This window comes from Scylla paramamosain, chromosome 32, assembly GCF_035594125.1.
Source record: "Scylla paramamosain isolate STU-SP2022 chromosome 32, ASM3559412v1, whole genome shotgun sequence".
In the NCBI taxonomy this organism is placed as follows: domain Eukaryota; kingdom Metazoa; phylum Arthropoda; class Malacostraca; order Decapoda; family Portunidae; genus Scylla; species Scylla paramamosain.
Genome location: NC_087182.1, coordinates 10,702,256 through 10,726,195, shown reverse-complemented (window position 1 = coordinate 10,726,195; position 23,940 = coordinate 10,702,256). Strand labels below are relative to the sequence as shown.

Below are 23,940 nucleotides of genomic sequence, written 5' to 3'. Positions count from 1 at the left end.
ATCTAAAGTTTTTGAATCTATCCTCAACAGGAAGATTCTTAAACATTTATCACTTCACAAACCTCTATTTCATCGCCAATATGGGTTCCGTCGAGGCCGCTCTACTGGTGATCTATTGGCTTTCCTTACTGAGTCTTGGTCATCCTGTTTTACAGATTTTGGTGAAACTTTTGCTCTCTGCTTTGGACATATCAAAAGCTTTTGATAGAGTCAGGCACAAAGCTTTGATTTCCAAATTACCCTCCTACGGCTTCTATCCTTCTCTCTGTAACATCTCAAGTTTCCTTTCTGACCGTTCTATTGCTGTTGTGGTAGACGGTCACTGTTCTCCTAAATCTATTAACAGTGGTGTTCCTCAGGGTTCTGTCCTGTCACTCACTCTCTTCTTATTATTCATTAATAATCTTCTAAACCAAACTTCTTGAGCTATCCACTCCTACGCTGATGATACCGCCCTGCACTTTTCCACGTCTTTTCATAGACGTCCAACCCTTCAGGAGGTAAACATTTCATGCAGGGAAGCCACAGAACGCTTGACTTCTGATCTTTCTAAAATTTCTGATTGTGGCAGAGCAAATTTGGTATTGTTCAATGCCTCAAAAACTCAATTCCTCCATCTATCAACTCGACACAACCTTCCAGACAACTATCCCCTCTTCTTCAATGACACTCAACTGTTCCCCTCTTCTACACTGAACATCCTCGGTCTGTCCTTCACTTATAATCTGAACTGGAAACGTCACATCTCATCTCTAGCTAAAACAGCTTCTATGAAGTTATGCGTTCTGAGACGTCTCCGCCAGTTTTTCTCACCCCCCCAGCTGCTAACTCTGTACAAGGGCCTTATCCGTCCATGTATGGAGTATGCTTCACCTGTCTGGGGGTATTCCACTCATACTGTTCTTCTAGACAGGGTGGAATCAAAGGCTTTTCGTCTCATCAACACATCTCGTCTAACTGACTGTTTTCAGCCTCTCTCTCACCGCCGCAATGTTGCATCTCTAGTTGTCTTCTACCGCTATTTTCATGCTACCTGCTCTTCTGATCTTGCTAACTGCATGCCTCCCCTCCTCCCGCGGCCTCGCTGCACAAGACTTTCTTCTTTCTCTCATCCCTATTCTGTCCACCCCTCTAACGCAAGAGTTAACTAGTATTTTCAATCATTCATCCCTTTTTCTGGTAAACTCTGAAACTCCCTGCCTGCTTCCGTATTTCCACCTTCCTATGACTTGAATTCCTTCAAGAGGGAGGTTTCAAGATACTTATTCATCAATTTTTGACTACTGCTTTGACCCTTTTATGGGACTGGCATTTCAGTGGGGATTTTTTTATTGGATTTTTGTTGCCCTTGGCCAGTATCCTTCCTACATAAAAAAAATATATATATATATATATATATATATATATATATATATATATATATATATATATATATATATATATATATATATATATATATATATATATATATATATATATATATATATATATATATATATATATATATATATATATATATATATATATATATATATATATATATATATATATATATATATATATATATATATATATATAAGCGCGTTATAATTACTTTATAATTTTTAATTAGAGGATATCTATAAATATGTCAGTTCTTCAATCACTGTTGACTCTGATGATGTCAAGCTAGATTACATATATAAGACGCGAGCTAAAACAAGTGATATAAAAGCGTGCATGATAATTCCGATATCAAATATCCATGTACTCGTATGTATAGAACAACAACATTTATTGTTCATCACAACTTTCTTCACTATAAGACCTCATCTTTGTATCTAAACTGAAGCAATACTATAACAAGATATAAACAATTTACATGCAAGGCGATGGCAAGCGTTCGCCCCTGAGGTCGTTAACGTTATAAAGTCTGAGCCTATGGTGGTCGACGCAACAAGCTGCTGCATAGAAAGTAATAATGATCAAGGTGTACTTTAACTGCATTTGAAGTTGAATACAAATTTTTTTCATTCAACGGCCGCTTTATTTACACTGGTTCCAGCAGCCTGATGTGTTGCCGAGAAGTGAACAGCCAGGCTCAGCTTATCTGTTACAGAAGGACGAAGGCGCTGATTTTATCGGTTACAAGGGATGAACGGCGCTTATTTCATCGGTTACAGAGGAATGACGGCGCTGATTATAGAGATGTATCGGATGTCTAAAAAATGTAGATGTTCGGATGTGGATATATATATATATATATATATATATATATATATATATATATATATATATATATATATATATATATATATATATATATATATATATATATATATATATATATATATATATATATATATATATATATATATATATATATATATATATATATATATATATATAATCGCTGGTGTTGATGCTGACGCATACTAAGATTTTCTTTTAAGCAGATGCGAATTTCTGACTTTTCTCGAGTATGGAGACGCGGATGCTGAAGCAGACTACTATTATCATAATTAATTATTATTATTTAAAAAATCTTACAATATATGCATTTTCAATTTGTTGGAGATAGCCAGAACTTATGTGTAACCTGGATACAGGACCTAGACCGAAGACATCTTTCCATACCATCAATCACTTTCCTCCTCATCCACCCTGAAAAAAAAAAGAAATATATATATATATATATATATATATATATATATATATATATATATATATATATATATATATATATATATATATATATATATATATATATATAAAGAAGTAATAAAAATGATAAATAAAACTGAAATAAATAAATATAACTAAATAAATAAGGAAATAAAAGATTGGATGAAATTTAATCAGTCGTTGTGCTTCTGATATTTCACCTACGCCTTTCATTTTTATAAAGTATTTGAAATTATCAGATAATAATTCGTATAACAGATCCTTGTATTCAACATTGCAAAAAACAAAAGTTGCCAGTTGTTCCTGGTGGCCGGCAGTGCCTTGCACGCAGATGCTCCCCCCAAAAAAACTTAAGCCATCGACATCGCACTCGTAAACATTCTGAGTGGATATATTCCTAAAAGATCGCCAGGTGAATTTCATAAGAGAGGAATGTATAACAATTAACAAAGGCTCCTGCAGCTGGTCCTCAATCTCTGCAATTTCATTGTTGAATGATGGAAAAAAGCAACTAAATGACACTTATGGATATCTCCAATTTCTTACTTTTGAATTTATTTAATTTTCATAACCACCGAAATCTTATGGACAGTGTAATTTACGATATTCACAATTGAAATCGAAATATCTCTTTCCACATATTGTCTAGCATCTCGCTGTTGCTATTAATAAACCACATACTACTTGTACAGTATTTTATTATTACTATTATTATTATTATTATTATTATTATTATTATTATTATTATTACTATTATTATCAAATTTATCCGTAAATTCTTCTATTTTAGTGTCTATTTTATATTTGATTACCTGATATTACCAAATATCGCACTCTCTCTCTCTCTCTCTCTCTCTCTCTCTCTCTCTCTCTCTCTCTCTCTCTCTCTCTCTCCCTTTTCTTACGACCGCAACTCCTACCCCTCTCACAGCGGCCTTTACCTCGGCTCGCTCCCCCGAGTCACTACCTACTTAACTTGGTGCAGAGCTCAACTGCGCGTTATAAGATCCTAACAAGGACTCTTGCGCCCTGTACACTGATGGTCGTAACACCAGGTTCTGCTCACCTTCTCGGCCACCACTACCAGGGTCGGCCTGCCACTTCCAGTGCAGTATAGAGCGAAGCTCACGTTCACCTCCGCAGGATCCTTGTGACCTCCTGTGGTGAATTACACAACTGAGGTCGCCAGCTTGTTTCACCGTCTACAGGCAAGGAAGTACCACAACGATAAAGTCACTCCAACAGCTGGGAAATAATCATTAGCCATGTTCTAGGAGGCACAGCAACGACTAACGACAGACACATAGAAGAATTATATTATTCTATGGAATACCGCCCTGACAAACAACAAGACAAAATCCACCCACATTCCATAGAATATTGTCTCCCTCTGCTGTGCAATATTATATTCAGATTCCCAGAAGACAGGCCCTGCCGCCCTCACACGAATGAAACTGCCCGGGGACGAAGAATACTTTACTACATAGTAATCCTCTATAAAACAACACAGGAACACAGTAACATTTAACAAAACAGCAAATACGACACAGACGAGAACAAACAGCTCACAGACAAAATGGAGGGCCCACCGAACGCTCCAAAACGCCAGATACTTGACGCACACAGCCGAGGAGTCGTTGGGGCGTTACCTAACAACTTATGAGGCTCAACAATCACTGGCAGGCCTTTGGAGGTATCTGTTTCTTACCTATCATCAGCAGAGGCTTACTGCTTTACTAGATAAATAGTATTATCTGAATCTAAATACCGTCTAAATATAAATTATGCAAATTCTCCAAGCCCCGCTCTGCCTCGAGATGCACATCCAGGCCTGTGGTCAACTAGACAACGAGTGACCCCGGAGGCGTGGGAAGGCAGTTTGGGATGCTCTCTCACTCTGCTACAACGAGGTGGGGGTACAGAAGAAAGGGTGGGGTAGTGACGCACACACTCCCGCCCGCCTCACTTACAATAACTTTGCTCTACATAGTGATTATCTTAAAAAAAAAGAATCATTACAGAGATGCTATAAGGGCTGGATGGAAAATGATTACACTATAAGCAAAGAGGACTCTTTAAATAAATATTGGGTAAGACTCAGTACAAAAGGACAACAGGAAATATGAAAAATTAAGTGAGAAACGGGAGTGACTATGTTCAGAGAAATGTACTCTAACATTCGAGAAACGAGAGGCTAGGGATCAGTGACGTGTCCACTTTCCGCACCTTCTCTCTCTCTCTCTCTCTCTCTCTCTCTCTCTCTCTCTCTCTCTCTCTCTCTCTCTCTCTCTCTCTCTCTCTCTCTCATCCTTCATCTCATCTTTTTTATGACTTCCTCTTCTTCTTACTTCTTTCTATTCAGTACTTACCCCCACATAACAATATATATATATATATATATATATATATATATATATATATATATATATATATATATATATATATATATATATATATATATATATATATATATATATATATATATATATATATATATATATATATATATATTTATGTGTGTGTGTGTGTGTGTGTGTGTGTGTGTGTGTGTGTGTGTGTGTGTGTGTGTGTGTGTGTGTGTGTGTGCTTGATTGAAGTCAGCAGCGACGACTGCATTATTGAGTTCAATGTAACAAGTGGGGTTACTAAGGTCCATAATTCTTTTTAGAATTAACGGTGTCCATTTGCTCTCAAGACGTCTTTCGATCTTTCGTCGACCATCTTCAGAAGAGAAGTGAAAGGTTTCTTGAATCCTGCACAACAATCATTTTGTCCCGTTTGTAAGGCTAAAACCATGATAATTTTGACCATTAGCTAATATAGGTGTTTACACTGTATGCATAAACATAGTACAGAACACAGCATTATAATGCTGTGTTCTGTACTATGTTTATAGGAAAGACTTCAACATTTTTTTTTTCATATATATATATATATATATATATATATATATATATATATATATATATATATATATATATATATATATATATATATATATATATATATATATATATATATATATATATATATATATATATATATATATATATATATATATAAGAAAACGGAGAATAAGCACGGAAGGAGTCAAGAGCAGGCTACTGTTTATTACTATCATTCCTATTTCTTGCAGGAAAGAGGAGGAGTGGAATGTCACAGTAACCCGTCCTGAAGTGACTTCAGTGTTCCTCGTGCCTGACGTACTGTATTTATCACCCTACGATACTTTCGATTCTTTTGAAAAAGTCTGCCATGTAACCAGTGATTCGGTAAGTTTGGATTGAAATCACATACACACACACACACACACACACACGCACACACAACATCTATCTCTGATCTTACCATTAATTTTACAGGTGCAGACTTATGACGGGCTTACCTATGCATTCCAAGGACCTTCTTGTTGGGTAACTGCCACAATATACTCAGATTCAAAATTAGATATGGTAAGTAATGAAGCCTACAACGATCTTCAAATAGCTGTCCAGGTTCGCTTCACCGACCAATGGGAAGTGCGCCTAACTGCACCTTCATACGCAGCGGTTATCGACGTAACACGATCAGATATCTTGGCAAGTATATTTTTACTACCAGTATTTCTATAAGCAACAAAACTAAAGGTGGGAAACTAAACATTCTCTTTGATAATATAAAATATATGCGCACATGCTCGCGAGACGTGTGTGTGTGTGTGTGTGTGTGTGTGTGTGTGTGTGTACCTTTAACCTATAGCTGTGATCTAATTCTTAGTTTTCTACAGGTAAATGACGAACCCCTGATCGGTTACAACGAGAAATTCGTCGTGCATCGCCTGCAGAATAGTATGATGATTAAGATCGGAATGGTCTTAATTCGTGTGGGAGACACAGTCGATATGATGGTGAGTTTCTAGATTAGGGGAGGGTTAGGGTGATGAATGGGAGTTTTGATCAGAGAATATTGTGTAAGTTAAATACATCGATATGAAACTAAATTTTCATTAATAAATTCATGGCAAGAAAACTAACCTGTACTGGAGTATTGATTGTGAAAGGAATCTTGAAACTACTAGCAGTGTAAATAAACAGTGTATGAGTAAGAAATAATACAATTATGATTACATTCTGTGCTACCAGAGAAGTAAGTAATCATTTAGAAATTCATGTTATTTACATAAGCAAATTGCTTATTGTTTAAAATTATTAAATGTCTTTAATTATTGTGAATGATAACGAGTAACGATATAGTTTTAAAGTATGATGATAAGTTGTGATATCACGTGTTATATTCCAGAAGATAAAAACATGCTACTGTATTAAACTTTATTAAAAATAACTTTCCCTAAACCAGAGCCTCAGACACATTCGTCTGGTTTACTTATTATTTAATTTACCTCCATGTTTCATCTCTACCACAGAGAAGTTTGCTGTCAACATACTTTATGATGTGATATCTCACAAAACAGAAAGGTGTTGCTCACTGCAACACAGGCAAAGTGAATTCGATTAAAGTTCACACGCACGAGAGGACAACTAGCGGGGGCCATGCTGCAGTCAGCTGATGAGCTGTGCTGCACGGCGGCGGTGTTTTTCCTTCCCTTCCGTGACTAACATGTTGCATTTGTCCTTTTTTTTTCTTATTTAATTATTTATTTTAATTATTTGTATATATTTATTTATTTTTTTTCAGACACTCGCACTTGAGTTTTTTTCAATCTTATTATATTTCCTCGTGATTCTGGCAATAACAATGCGAGAGGAATTTAACAAGGCAAACAGACTGAATTAATATAATGATAAATAACTGATGTAGAGAAAACATTGTGGGTTATAGACCAGCTAACCCGTACGGAAACTACGCTTCTCGTGTGTCATCTTCACCTCAGCTGTCGTGAAGCCCTTTGGTGCTACATCGCATTCAAAGCACTGCAGTGGGATAAAGCGATGAAGACGCTGATTAAGAGGAACTCTGAGTGGTTTGGGGAGTTACATGCTACCACACCCTCTCTTCTATGATTCTTCTTTTATTCCCATTGACATCTTATATAAATGAGTATGTGGGGAAAGGGTGGAGAATAATCCGCTCGTGGAGATCATTTGATACTTTAAATTAAGCTAAATGAATAAAGAAGTAATTAAGAGTGCATCTATCACCATCACCATTACCACTGACGCTGCTCTGCACCACAGCCTGTCTCAAGTAACAAAAAATTTACCGATGCTGTATTTAACGAAATTCCTTTGCTTATAATGACGTATATAGAGTTCATTAGATGCAAGACTTATTTGTCAGGCTTGAAATCGATTATCTGATATTGTCTCTGTTAAGGCTCGTTATATTGACGTAAAACGTCAATATAACGAGCCTTTTAATTACATTTTTCCATTGTGTAAAGTTCACCTTTATCCACAGGTATCTGACCTTTATTACGGAGCAGTGAGGGGAATCTGTGGAAACTACGATGGAGAACCACTGAATGATATGATGGGTCCCACAGGCTGCCTCTATTCAGATCCTGCCCTATACACCCTCGCCTGGAGTACCAGTGCTCGTACAGATTGCAGAAGGTTTACCCTTCGTAACGAGAAGAGAGTTTTGTCGGGATACCGTGAGGAATGTAACAGAGCCATTTTCCAGCCTACAGGTCTTTCTCAGGAAAACGGTAAGATTTTGGCACTCGGTGTTTCGTCCGTGCATGAATTGATATATATGTTACAGTCAATACCTGAATCCAGACAATTTGTAAAGTGACTTATTTTTTCAGGCAATTTGTGAACTGCCTGGTTAGGTTAGGTTAGGTTAGGTTAGGTTAGGTTAGGTTAGGTTAGGTTAGGTTATAACCTAACCTAACCTAACCTAACCTAACCTAACCTAACCTAACCAGGCAGTTCACAAATTGCCTGAAAAAATAAGTCACTTTACAAATTGTCTGGATTCAGGTATTGACTGTAACATATATATATATATATATATATATATATATATATATATATATATATATATATATATATATATATATATATATATATATATATATATATATATAAATTAATTCATGCATATGTATTATATTAATGCATAAAAAATCCCATTTAAAAAAAAAATTTCCTAAAGACCAAAGCGAAAAGAATTATGCTAAATTACTCATGTGTTCCGAAATCTTAGAAGAGTTCAAGTCATAGATAGGTAGATGCAAATACCTACAAAAGCATGCTGGGAGTTCCAAAGTTGACTAGTAAAAAGGACGAAAGACAGAGAAACAATGTTTCTTAAATGTGGAAAACATTTTTCATGAATGGATGAATGAGTTGATAAATGAATAGATGGAGAGATGAGTGGATGGTTAAATAGATGAGTGGATAGATGAATAGATGGATGGATGGATGGATGAGTAGATGGATGGATGGATAGATGAGTAGATGGATGGATGGATGGATAAATAAGTGGAAAGACGGATGGATGAATGTTTGGAAACAGTTTGTAAAACATTTGTTTCCAAGTAATGTTTCCTGGTGCGAATGTGGCTTTAAGCGTGCAACCCTTCAGAAATTGTATTAACTTCACTCAGGGATGTCATATAATGCCTACCCTCATATTCTTCTAAACATTCTGACGGGGGCAGAACGAACAGTGTTATTCAGTGCCTTAAAAACTCAATTCCTCTATCTATAAACTTGACACAATCTTCTTAACTATCCCTTCAGTGACATTCATCTGTCAATCTCTTCTACATTGAACACCCTCGGTCTACTCTAATCTAAAGTAGAAACTTAACATCTAGTCTCTCGTTAAAACATATTCCATGACTGTGAGCCGTCTCCGGCAGTTCTTCTCACTCTCCTCAGTTGTTAACTTGCCCATGTATAGAGTAAGCTTCATATATATATATATATATATATATATATATATATATATATATATATATATATATATATATATATATATATATATATATATATATATATGACTACACACAGTCCTGTGTTGTCCAGTAGTTTGTTATATATATATATATATATATATATATATATATATATATATATATATATATATATATATATATATATATATATATATATATACACACAGTCCTGTGTTGTCCAGTAGTTTGTTATATATATATATATATATATATATATATATATATATATATATATATATATATATATATATATATATATATATATATATGGGCAAGTTGTTAACTTGCCCATGTATAGAGTAAGCTTCATATATATATATATATATATATATATATATATATATATATATATATATATATATATATATATGGGTGAGGGTTCCACCTATACTGCTCTCTTCAACGAGATGAAATAAAAAACATCTCGTCTTATCAACTCCTCTCCTCTAACTGACTGTCTTCAACCTCTCTCTCGTCGCCGAAATCTTGCATCTCTTGTTGTCTCCTAAAGCTACTTACTGTTGTTATGATGTTGGTTACTACATGCCTCCCCTCCTCCTGCGTCCTCGCTGCACAAGACTTTTAATTTTCTCTCAACTCTAATTCTGTTCACCTCTCTAATGTAAGAGTTAACCACTATTCACAATCATTCATCCCTTTTTTTTTCTTTTTTTTTTGGGGGGGGAGGGTAAACTCTGGAACTTCCTTCCTGTTTTTGGTATTTCCTCCTTCCTATGACTTGAGCTCTTTCAAGAGAGGTTTCAAGACACTTATCCTCTGATTCTGGATACCCTTTTTCACCTTGCTTTTGGTACTGGCACTTTATTAGTCTTTTTTCCAAATTTTTGGTGTCCTTTGCTAGTACAACTTATATATATATATATATATATATATATATATATATATATATATATATATATATATATATATATATATATATATATATATTATGCAGCTCGTCTTGTTCATTAGAAGCTATAGAGAACAGAGAAGTGAGAAGATGAAAGATGTAAAAGGGAGCAGAAGAGAGAGAGAGAGAGAGAGAGAGAGAGAGAGAGAGAGAGAGAGAGAGAGAGAGAGAGAGAGAGAGAGAGAGAGAGAGAGAGAGAGAGAGAGAATGAATGGTGAGCAGCATGTGACAGGCGTCATGGCATTGTTTATAGTAACTCTTTGTTAAGTTGGGATTTCTTAATTTCTTAATTTATACCACTTCCCTTCCTTTCTGGGAGTTGTATTTAGTAGAGAAAGTAGTTGAGGAGTTGCTCTCCTTCATATAGTAATCAATTTTCATCCAATCCTCCAAATAACCCCATAATGATTTTTAAAACATAAGGTTTAGTTTGAGGAAGAGACCGATATGATAGTTTGAGAGAGAAACCGATCTGAGTAAAAGCGTGGCGCTGGGTGGCCCTTCACCGCTGCTCCCCACCCCCTCCCCACATCTCTACTCTCTCCCTTCTCTCCCTTCCTTCCTGCCCCCATTCTGTGTCTGGTGTTGTCAGGACTAGCCAACTGACTCTCCCATGGATGCCAGCTCAGTAGCAGGCGAGTATCGGAAAGACCAGACGCATAGCTTAGAGAGGCGTGGTGAGGCGTAAATAGGAAGGGCATATTTGATCTATACCTACAGGTGGGATAATCGTGTGGCACCTTATCATAATGGGTACTATTTGAACCCTATGGAGGCCTGGATCTGGGCGAATCTAGATGCTGTGCGAAGGGCGTGAGGGCCCCTTGTATCCTGCTGCTCCTGTGGGTGGTGTATGACTACACACAGTCCTGTGTTCTCCAGTAGTTTGTTATATTTATGCCTAAATTTTGACGATAACAGACACCTGTTCTCTCACCTCCCCACCTACCCAACCTCTTCTGCCGAAGTGCAGCACCCTATTGTGGGTTGAGTGTGTCTGAATTTTTTGTTTGTGCTGTGTTCTAAATGTCATGTATTGTTAAATTCTACTGATGCTCAGAACTCCCAGCTGTGAGTGTCTGGGATTAGAGGACCTCTCAATATTCTGCTAGATTATAGCTGTCTACCCTTTCCTCAGTCTCCAACAGCAGCATCGGAGGTATAGGCCTCTCTTTTGGGGAGACAGTAAGTAGGCTGTTCTCTGGTCAGAGTGTATAATAATATTCTTGTTGGACGTGGGTGGTTTTGTTAACGTGGGCAGTAATCCTCATTCTGTGGATTGTCTGTGCTGTCTGTACTCCCTAGCACATCCTAATTAGTTCTTTCTCAGCTTGGTAGGATTAAGTTGGCATTTATTATACTCTCTTCTCTGCTGGTGGGTTTAACAGGGTGCCAGTATCTTGAGAGATGACAGTCGTTGGCGACCAGTAGATTCTTGGATTTGCTTTGTTTGTGCCCCACAAACTAGCTAGCTCTTCTAGCTAGAAGAAGCTAGTCTAAGGGAAATTTACCTGATTATAGTGGCAGCTGTTAGAGAGGCGGTATCTGGTCATAATATATATATATATATATATATATATATATATATATATATATATATATATATATATATATATATATATATATATATATATATATATATATATATATATATATATATATATATATATATATATATATATATTCTAATGGTGTTAAAGTTTTGTGTTTGTCTCAGTAAGTTCCCATTATTCCTTTTGCATTCCCTATTATGGGATTTGTGAATAGTGTGGAGAGGAGAGTGATTTCTGACACTATTATCCTAGCGTTCATGGTTTTTGCTGTAAGTTTATTACCAAGCCTACCCAATATTAATTTCCTTTTAATTTTCTACATTTCTCAATGTAGTATCAAATTGAAACTAATGCCCATGGAGAAGTGAAAGTTCTAGTCCAGTATTAAAGAAAAGAATTTCATCCAACTCCTATAGTTTCCGTTAAATAATTTCTTGAAATTAAGATGATTTTGATGAGTGGGATGGGAGTGAGCGGCTGTGGGTGCGACACATGCTTCTCAGGGGAGAGGCTGGTGGGTCAAGGGATTGGGCCAGCCGGTCCTCCTGTCTTTCCAACATCAGTAGAAGTTGAATTGACAGTTTGGCTTCTGATGAGTGAGACGTATGTTTTGTGAGAGTTGGTATATTCTTGTGATACTGCTTTTATACGCTATATGAGTAACTGGATGAGCGGCTAGGTATTAGCCATATAACTTAATGTATAGTATCTAGCTCAGCTCATCCACGGAGGTTTAGAATACCACTCTCAGGTTTCCGAGTTTTTAATGAGACCACCGCTCATTTTTCTTTTTTCCTTCTTGTGTCCATTGTTTTAAATTATTTTGTTCTGAGTTGAGCTGACTCTTGTCTCATGTTTCTTCTATAATCAAATGATACCAGTCCTTTTGTTGTTATTGTTGCATATCTTGCTGGGCAGAGCACATTCTTTGTTTTGTGATGTGTAGTGTTCTATAATCTCATTTCTCTCCTGATCCATCAACTTTGTAGGAGGTGAGATCAGTCTTCTGAGAGATCTGAGATAAGCTGAACATGGACCAAGGCATGACAATATTCTGAGGGCAGTCGGAGGATCTGTCGTTTGAGGGATGTTTTGTCCACAAGATATTATGTATGGTGTGGCGTCCATCAGTGTCTTCTTCCTAGAATGTGATTATTGAATCCTTTTTAGTATTGGGGAGTGAGTACTTTACAGTTACATCTCTGCAGCAGTGGCAGGGGGTGGAGACCTTGAGGCTTTGATTGTTTTACAGCCTATGAGTGGTCTGAACTTGTCTGTTTGCCCCACACTAGACTACAGTGTTGTAGCCTAGGGAAGCTGACTCGAGAGTAATGTCAGCCATTAGCGGTTTCGGTAGTGACCCTTGAATGAGGGCTTTTATAGGGTCATAACTATATATATATATATATATATATATATATATATATATATATATATATATATATATATATATATATATATATATATATATATATATATACTCGTATATATATATATATATATATATATATATATATATATATATATATATATATATATATATATATATATATATATATATATATATATATATATATATTGTTATGACTCAGGTTCAGCCCCCATCAACAGCTGCCACTACACTCAGGCCAGCTTTCCTTCTAGTCCAGTGCAGGCATAAACACAACGAATCCAGCCCTTTCCTGGTCATCCCAAACTGAGGTCACCATTCGGTCTAAACCCCTGAATGAGAAAAAAAATATAACAAACGCCAAACAGACTCCTAGCTGCTGAGAAAAAAAAGTGCAAACCTGGTCTTGGGAAGCACAGCTAGGACAAAGGACAGACAAGTATGAGGCTTATATTATTCTGTGAGATTCCTCTCACCAGAGAGAAGCCACCCACACTCACAGGAAGTTATATCCTCCTGCAAGTGAATAATCTACCTGCAGTTTCCTAGAGAACTTCAGACAGCTAAACATACAGAATTATGAAATGCTCTGGTTTCAGAGCTCCCAGCAGCATTCTCCGAACACCAATCGCATTTAATGGCACAAAAACACTAAAGATACTTGAGTACCACAACCAATAGACAAAAGGGGAACTAACCAACCCCTCCCATACATGCTAGGGTGCTCAGCAAGCGCTGAAGAATCGGTGCAAGAAGTTATCTCTTCGAATTAAAGAGGCGTGAAAATCACAGGCAGGGGCTTACTGCCTTGAATACTCAAACAATATCTAATAAAAGGGCTCTCTAATATATACATCTCCCCCTTGAGTCTCCTTGTCTTTTTCTGCCTCTCTTGTGTACGTCTTTCTGCTGGCCTTGCTCAACACCAACTGAACAGACAGCGTCACTTGTGCTCAGAAGCGACAGTAAAGTCACATGGCAAAGGGGTAGGGGCTGGAATGGGGAAAAGACAGGGAGGCAGCAGCCAGTCTGCTACACACTAGCCACTATCACACAAGCTCACTCTAAAAAGAATAGTCTTGCAAAAATTATCATGAACTATTTACAGGCGCTGGATGAAATTTAATCACTTTACAAAGGAAGACATCTTTTCTACTGTATAATGTATTGAACTCAACATGAGACAAAGGAAAGTAAGAAAACTAAATATGGGAAGAAGACTAGGTAGGCACATGGGTTTTTAAAGTGAGGAGGACGAGCAGGCACTTATTGTGCCTCAGGCATCTTCTCTCTTTCTTCCCCCACCTCCCCTCTCTCTCTTTCCCTGTCTCTCTCTCTCTCTCTCTCTCTCTCTCTCTCTCTCTCTCTCTCTCTCTCTCTCTCTCACACACACACACACACACACACACACACACACACACACACACACACACACACACACACTTCCCCTCCTTTTCTCTTTCTATTTCTTTCTTCTTGTTCTCTCTACGGTGCCACTCATAAGACGGCCCCTCTTTAAAAAAAATTTGGAAGTTATAATTATAAACTTGCAATTTTTTTAGACATTTAACAAATCAACTTACTACTCTGGACTAATGAATATACAACTCACAGCATACTGCGGGTGGGGGGATGGACACAAATTACAGCTTTACTAAAGAACGCTAGGACACTATCATAGCAACAAAATCAAACGGGATCATAACTCGGACCTTCTTCAGAAAACAGAAACCTCCTTGGGTACGGGGCAGCTGTAGTAACAGCAATCAAAAGGGGTGGCTCACTACATGAGCAAACACCCAACGTGTCTGGTCCCAGCAAAGGAATAGCCTGCTTCCTGCCTCCAATACACTCCACAGGGGAGTAATCCCTATCTCTCCAGTAGAATTAGGAGTCTCTTCGCCCTCGGTAGTGACTCCTAACATACTGGACACACCAGGCTGGTGCTCGAAATGAGTACTTGCGCCCACAACCTCCAAACCAGGTAACGACTCCAACCAAGCGCCACCTCCGTGGTGCTCCACAGGGCGAGGCAAGCCAGCAAAATAACATTCCAAACCCAACACTCCAGCCTCACCCTCGGCGATACCCCATAAGTCACGAGCTTCCTGTGGTAACTCTGCTCTGTCGCGGTGACCTCCAGCACTATGACTCAAAGACGAGCCTAACCCCAGCTTGCCCAAACTGTTGGCGGCAGTGGAACAAGGCCTCTGGGCACTCTAACCCAACTGTGGCATCAAAACCAACTCTGCACTCCTCTTGCAGTGGCCCTGCCTTATTGCAATCGGCCCCATGAGTAAACAACACTAACAGAGTCAGGAGAACTCTGCAGCCTCCACATCTGGAACAGGGTCCGGGGATGAGGGCTGTACCCAAACTCTCCCACCTGCCAGGTCATGCCCTAAAGGGAAATCAACACCTAACACTAGCTAATGCCATCCACGCCTCCGCGGTCACTAGTGGGTGCAAAAGCCTCATCTCCGCCGTAGCGAAGCTTTTTACAGTGACAGTTCCCCGGCACCACACAGGCTTTTCTGAGGCAACCTGCCTGCCAGTATCATTTGGCATAACGAGTGCTGTGCTGCTGTGTCTCTCAAAACAGTAACGTGATACTCAACCCCATCAATTACAACAGCGCCCTTACACAGAAATGGATGGCACCAATCCAGATCAGATCTCATGGTAAACAGTGAGGTAACAACAGACGAGGGGGCAGCTACTCCTGCCTTTCTCCGCATCCAACCAAATACTGGCCTGATCTCATCACTCTCCTGGTCTTGACCCTGAAGCCACTGGCTTCAGGTACTTGGAAGCCATGGCCGTCACTAACGGTTAAATTTAAGGTGCTCAGTATTCTTACAATAGTGACACAGGCTGTGTACTATACGAGTACCTGGGAGTGCTATGCGCCGTGCTCTCAGTCCGTCTCCATCGAGGGCTGGATGGAGACTTATTAACAACGGGACTTACTCATCCCGACTTATTACCAACGCCACTACTATACTGTGGACTTCCTTATAACCCAACGCCTGCCACGCCTCCAGATACCGACCCCACCAAACGTCTCACTTAACCAACGAGACACTGATCGGTGATCCAGCACATAATCATCTGTCCGTGTAGCCGTCTTCTTTAGGTTTTTAAACCTCTTCTCTTAAAGCAGTGGCATAATCTCCTTCTCGACCACATTGACAAGCTGCTTCATCACCATGACCTCCTTCAGCTCACAGAAGGAGGTGATACACTCGCTAGCTATCCACTTTTCAAATATCTCCTTGAGGTTGTGAGCACAATCAAGATACGAGTCCCCAGGTTTCTTCCTTCCTCGGAACTGTAGCCAATAGGTTTCAGGCCGCAGTTCATAGACTCTCAGGATGCCAGTCTCAAACTCCTCATACTCAACTAAATCCTCCACTGACATACTGTGATAGACTTCTAACGCCTTGCTCTTCAGCATATTAGCAACAAGGACAACCTATCCCTCCTAAGGCCAATTAAATTCGGCTGCCTTCTCAATTTTCCTGAACAATTCTGTCAACTTCTTCTAAAGAGGTTTTAAACACCGGATCAGAGGGTGCTGTGAACTCATCAATAGCCCAGCCATGACCTCATGGAACGTTTCCTTATGTGTTTCACAACACAAGGGGGACAGCCACAACCTGTCCTCCAAAGACAATTCTCTTCCTTCATACAAAACTACATGCACCTAACTACACACACACCCTTCACACAAAATTCTAAGTTAAATATGGTCACTCCTACACTAGCCTCGGAATTCCAATCTGATGAGGGGTCCATAAATGTCCCCAGGTGGGACAGCTCTCTTCATATCGACCCTAAGTGTCTTGACACTACCCTTAACATTTTCTTCATTAACTTCTGCAACATTCGTGGCCTTAGATCTAATTTTCAGTTTGTTGGAAGCCACCTCTCCCTTACTAAAGCTCATCTTCTTTTCCCTACTGAAACCCAGGTGTCTGACGCAACTGATAGTGGCCTCTTTCCTGTTCCCTCCTACTTTCTCTAGTCTCGTTTTCGATCCATCGCTGTATGTTGCGTATATGTGCACAACTTACTCTCATGCCCAGACTCTAGAATCTTCTGAATGTTCTACCATCTGGCTTCGTCTGTAGAGTCATTCTCAAACTAAATTTATTTGTGGTGAATACTACTCTCCTTACTCCTCTGATTATAGGAAATTCTCTGACTACTTAACATCCAAATTGGAGCACATTCTGACTATCTTCCCTTCTGCAAAGACCTCCATTCTTGGAGACTTCAATGCTCACCAACAGCTTTGCTTTTACTCTCTTCACTGACCATCCTCCATGGCCTAGAGCAACTGGTGTAACATCCTACTTGCATTCCTGACCGTCTTAGAGATACGCCCACCTAACCTCTCATCCTTCCACTTATGGAAGGATTGGGATTGGGTCATATGTGTATCTTGTCCTATCGCTCCATTCCTTCCTCAGGATCCCCAAAAGCGGATTTGCTTCTGGCGTTTTCCCTCTGCTAATTGGGGAACCTGAGAAGGTATTATTCTGATTTTCCTTGGAATAACTACTGTTTCCATGTCAGAGGCTCGTCTCTATGTGCTGATCAAATAATAGAGGTCTGACTGGCATGGAGGCATACATTCCTCACTCTTTCTCTCGACTTAAACCTCTCAAACCTTGGTTTAACACAACCTGTTCTCATGCTCACTGTGATAAAGAAGTGGCCCACAAAAGGTACTTGAACCTTCCATAAACTGAATCTTCTGCACTTCATATTTCTGCCCGGAATTATGCCAGGTCTGTTCTCCAACTAACAAAAAACACCTCGTGATTTCTAATCCCTCACACCACCGTCCTATTGTTTTAATTTCCTGCCTTTGAATCTATCCTCAACACGGAGATTCTTAAACATCTATCACTTCATAACCACAAAAGGTACTTAAGCCTTCCATCACCAGAATCTCATGCACTTTATATTTCTGCCCGGAACCATGCCAAGTCTGTTCTCCAACTAGCCAAAAACTCCTTCATTAATAGAAAGTGTCAAAATCTTTCACGATCTAACTCCTGTCGTGACTTCTGGCATCTAGCCAAAAATATTTCCAATAACTTTGCTTCTTCTTTCCCTCCTTTATTTCAACCAGATGGCACCACTGCTATCACATAAAGCTATCTCTAAAGCTGAACTCTTTCTCAACTCTTTGCTAAAAACTCTACCTTGGACGATTCAGGGCTCGTTCCTCCCTCTTCTCCATCCTCTCCATCCTACCTATTAAAATTCTTGTGAATGATGTTTTCCATGCCCTCGCTGGCCTAAACCTTCGGAAGGCTAATGGACCTGATGGTGTCCCTCCAATTGTTCTCCGAAACTGTGCCTCCGTGTTTGCACCTTACCTATTCAAACTCTTTCAACTATGTCTCTCAGCACCTACCTTTCCTTCTTGCTGAAAGTTTGCCTACATTCAGCCTGTTCCTAAAAAGGGTAACCGTTCTAATCCCTCAAATTACCGTCCTATTGCTTTAATTTCCTGCCTATCTAAAGTTTTGAATCTATCCTCAACAGGAAGATTCTTAAACGTCTATCGCTTTACAATCTTTCATCTGATCACCAGTATGGGTTCCGTCAAGGCCGCTCTACTGCTGATCTTCTGGCATTCCTTACTGAGTCTTGGTCATCCCCTTTTAGAGATTTTGTTAAAACTTTTGCTCTTGCCTTAGACATATCAAAAGCTTTTGATTGAGTCTGGTATAAAGCTTTGATTTCTAAACTACCCTCATACAGCTTCTATCATTCTCTCTGTAACTTCATCTCCAGTTTCCTTTCTGACCGTTCTATTGCTGCTGTGGTAGACGGTCACTTTTCTTCTCCTAAATCTATTAACAGTGGTGTTCCTCAGTGTTCTGTCCTGTCACTCACTCTCTTCTTATTATTCATCAATGACCTTCTAAACCAAACTTCTTATCCTATCCACTCCTATGCTGATGATACCACCCTGCACTTTTCCACGTCTTTTCATAGATGTGCTTCAGAAAGTAAACAGTTCATGCAGGAAAGCCACTGAATGCCTAACTTCAAATCTTTCTAAAATTTCTGATTGGGGCAGAGCAAACTTGGTATTGTTCAATGCCTCAATAACTCAATTCCTCCATCTATCAACTTCACACAACCTTCCAGACAACTATCTCTCCTTCAACAACTCTTCTTCAGTGACACTCAACTGTCCCCCTCTTCTGCACTGCACATCTTCGGTCTGTCCTTTACTTATAATGGGATCTGGAAACTTCACATCTCATCTCTAGCTAATACCCCCATCACACCAGAGCACGTCCTTACTACGTCCTGCAAAAATCGCCAGGACGTGTTGAGGACGGGCATGAACGCGGCGAGGATCGGCTTGGACGCAATGAGGACCGCGAGGACGGCATGGACGTGGAGGGGTTTTGATACTGCTCAAAATTTACGTAGCTAGAGCGTAGAAAATTGAGGACGTGTAATGGACCGTCTGCTGACCTGGTGCGGACCGGGTTGACGTATTAGGGACGCAGCGAGGACTTGGTTGACGCATTACTGACGCAGCGAGGACTTGGTTGACTGGGTGACGGGAATAGGGAGGAGCTACACCTGATCATGAGTTACCGCTCTCACTTTGGTTCCTGAGCATCATGAGTCCACAAATCCTGCACCAGATCGTCCTGCTCCATGGACAACTGGCTGTGCTGGATGCTGATGTTGCTGCTGTTTTGCTGGCTAAGAGAAGACGGAGAAAAAGAAGGAGAAAAGACAGAGCATGCTGGGTCAGAGAATGGTTAAATCTAGAAAGCAGACTCCAGTTTGGTCATTACCACAGACTGATGGAAAGTCTGAGGTTAAGTGATGAGGCTTCATTCTTCAACTTTCTTCGCATGCCACCAGCAATGTTTGACGAGCTGACCAGATAAACACCCATGTTATCTAAGCAGGACACAAAATACAGAAAAGCACTTGAAGCTGGTCTTAAACTTGCCATCACCCTTCCCCACTTGTCAACTGGCGATAAATATCCTACGTTGCAGTATGATTTTAGAGTGGCCCGTAACACCATCAGTACTTCATACCAGAAGTTTGACCGGCCATTGTTGAAGAATACAAACATGAGTTTGCCCATCCACCCCAGCAGAATGGCGATCAATCGCAGATGAGACCTGAAGTGACCTGAAGTGAGCGCATCCTACTAACGTCACGTGAGCGTATTGGGCACCGGTTGGGCGCATGGTAAGAAGCCAGTGAGCGAGGCGGGAACCTAGTGAGCATGGCGGGAGCCTGATCACGCGCGTAACACGCACGTAATTGGACCCAGTGATATTGTAGTAAGGTCAAAGGAGGTACGCAGTAAAGGCTTGGTAGATACGTAGCAGTGGAGAGATTTCGCATTTCCACCACGTCTCCACTACATCCTCAAAATTTTTCTGAACGTGTTGAGAGCCTGCTGCGGGTAGTAAGGACTGCCTCTGGTGTGATGGGGCCTTAATAAAACAGCTTCTATGATGTCAGGCGTTCTGAGACGTCTCCGCCAGTTTTTCTCACCCCTCCCTCCCCAGCTGATAATTCTGTGCAAGGCCTTATGTATGTATGGGGTATGTTTCACATGTCGGGGGGGTGGGGTTCCACTCATACCGATCTTCTAGACAGGGTGGAATCAAAAGCTTTTCGTATCAACTCCTCTCCTCTAACTGACTGTCTTCAGCCTCTCTCTCATTGCCGCAATGTTGCATCTCTAGCTATCTTTTACCGCTATTTTCATGCTAACTGCTCATCTGATCTTGATAACTGCATGCTTCCCCTCCTCCGGCGGCCTCGCTGCACAAGACTTTCTTCTTTCTCTCACCCCAATTCTGTCTACCTCTCTAATGCAGGAGTTAACCAGTATTCTCAATCATTCATCCCTTTCTCTGGTAAACTCTGGAACTCCCTGCCTGGATCTGTATTTCCACCTTCCCATGACTTGAATTCCTTCAAGAGGGAGGTTTAATACACTTATACTTCAATTTTTTACTACCGCTTTGGACCCTTTTCTGGGACTAGCACCTCAGTGGGCTTTTTTTTTTTTTATTAGATTTTTGTTACCCTTGGCCAGTGTCCCTCCTACATAAGAAAGAAAAAAAATCAAGGTCGCTCTGCTGGTGATCTAGCTTTACTTAATGAGTCTTGGTCATCCTCTTTAAGGGTTTTCGGTGAAACTTTTGTTGTTACCTTAGACATATGAAAGGTTTTGATAGAGTCTGGCACAAAGCTTTGATTTCCAAACTACCCTCATACAGCTTCTATCCTTCTCTCTGTAACTCTGTAACTCTCAAGTTTCCTTTCTGACTGTTCTATTGCTGCTGTAGTAGATGATCACTGTTCCTCTTCTAAATCTGTTAACAGTGGTGTTTCTCTGGGTTCTGTCCTGTCACCCACTCTCTTCCTATTATTCATCAATGATCTTCTAAACCAAACTTGTTGTCCTATCCACTCCTACGCACTTCTCAAGGTATTTTTGTAGACGTCCAACCGTTCAGACAGTAAACATTTCATGTAGTGAAGCCACAGCATGCCTGACTTTTAAGCTCTCTACAATTTCTGATTGGGATAAAGCAAACTTATTATTGTTCAGTTTCTCAAAAACTCGATTCCTCCATCTATCAACTTCACACAGCCTTCCAGATAGCTATCCTTTCTTCTTCACTGACACTGAACTGGCCCCCTCTTCTACACTGAATATCCTCGGTCTCTCCTTTCTTATAACCTAAACTGGAAATTACACATCTCATCTCTAGATAAAATAACTCTTACGAAGTTAGGCGTTCTGAGTCATCTCTGCCAGTTTATCTTATCCTCTTCACATGAATGGGGGTTCCACTCATACAATTCTTTTAGACAGGATGGAATCAGTAGCTTTTCGTCTTATCAACTCCTCTCCTCTAACTGACTGCCTTCAGCCTCTTTCTCATCGCTACAATGTTGAATCTCATGCTTTCTTTAGCTGCTATTTTCATGCTAATTGGTCTTCTGATCTTGCAAATTGCTTGTCTCCCCTCCTCCCGCGGTCTTGGTGCACAAGACTTTCTTCCTTCTCCCACCCCTATTCTGTTCACCTTTCTAATGCAAGAGTTAATCTGTATTCTCAGTCATTCATCCCTTTCTCTGATAAATTCTGGAACTACCTTCCTGCTTCTGTATTTCCTTCTTCCTATGACTTAAACTCTTTCATAAGGGAGGTTTCAAGTCACATCCTTTAATTTTTGATGACCGCTTTTGACTCAGTTAGGGACTGGCATCTCAGTGGGTATTTTTTATTATAATTTTGTTGCTCTTGGCCGGTGCCCCTCCTACATAAAAAAAATAAAAAAATAAAAAAAATAACTTCAGACTTCTCACCCTCTCCTACACTGAACTTCCTTGGTCTGTCCTTTACTTATAATCTGAACTGGAAACTTCACATCTCATCTCTACCTAAAACAACTTCTATGAAGTTAGGTGTTCTGAGACGTCTCCGCCAGTTTTTCTCACCCCCACAGCTGCTAACTCTGTACAAGGGCCTTATCCGTCCATGTATGGAGTATGTTTCACATGTCTGGGGGTTCCACTCATACCGCTCTGCTGGACAAGGTGGAATGAAAAGCTTTTCGTCTCATCAACTCCTCTCCTCTAACAGTCTGTCTTCAGCCTCTCTCTCATCGCCGTAATGTTGCATCTCTAGCTGTCTTCTACCGCTATTTTCATGCTAACTGCTCTTCTGATCTTGCTAACTACACTGCCACTCCTGGAAGAAGCAGGAGACTCAGGTTGCGAGCAACTCCTACTACCAGCCTTCCCTTCCATGGTGCAGGCTGAGTATGGGCACACAAAGAATAAACAAACAAACGACATATTTCTCCTCCATGTGGCTACGAAGCTTCCAGAAATCATGGCTAGGTCGCCAATTCTGTTATGACCCAGGTTCAGCCTCTCAACAGCTGCCATTACGTTCAAATCAGCTTTCCCTAGACTAGCCCCTTCTAGTCATGTGCGGGCATAAACATGACCAATCCAGCCCTTTCCTGTTCATCCCAGACTATGAAAACTGAGGTCATCACTTGGTCTAAACCCCCAGCCGAGAGAAAAAAAATATATATAACAAACACCAAACAAACTTGCTGAGAAAAAATCGCAAACCAAGTGCTAGGGGGCACTGCTAGGACAAAGGACACACAAGTATGAGGCTTATAATATTTTGTGAACAACTTCCCATCAAAGACAAGCCACCCACACTCACAGAAAGTTATATCCTCCTGCAGTCTCCTAGAGGGTTACAGAAAGCTAAACACATGCAGAGTTATGAAATCCTCTGGTTTCAGAGCTCCCAGCAGTAAGCTCTGAACACCAGTCGCATTTAACGCATTTAACGGCACAAAAACAGTAAAGATACATAAGCACCACGGCCAACAGACAAAAGGGGAGCCAGCTTACCGCTCTCATACACGCCACGATACTCAGCAAGCGTTGAGGTCGGTACAAG

The 23,940-nt window shown here is 39.9% G+C and overlaps 1 protein-coding gene across 1 annotated transcript in view; it reads left to right on the top strand.

The window, feature by feature from the left end:
- LOC135089178 (hemolymph clottable protein-like) overlaps nt 1-23,940 on the top strand; it is a 159,018-nt gene that overhangs the window by 122,442 nt on the left and 12,636 nt on the right. The window contains exons 32-35 of the mRNA XM_063984490.1: nt 5,801-5,936; nt 6,027-6,242; nt 6,431-6,550; nt 8,062-8,311. Coding sequence (XP_063840560.1) covers nt 5,801-5,936; nt 6,027-6,242; nt 6,431-6,550; nt 8,062-8,311 — 722 coding nt within the window. The remainder of the gene's footprint in view (nt 1-5,800; nt 5,937-6,026; nt 6,243-6,430; nt 6,551-8,061; nt 8,312-23,940) is intronic.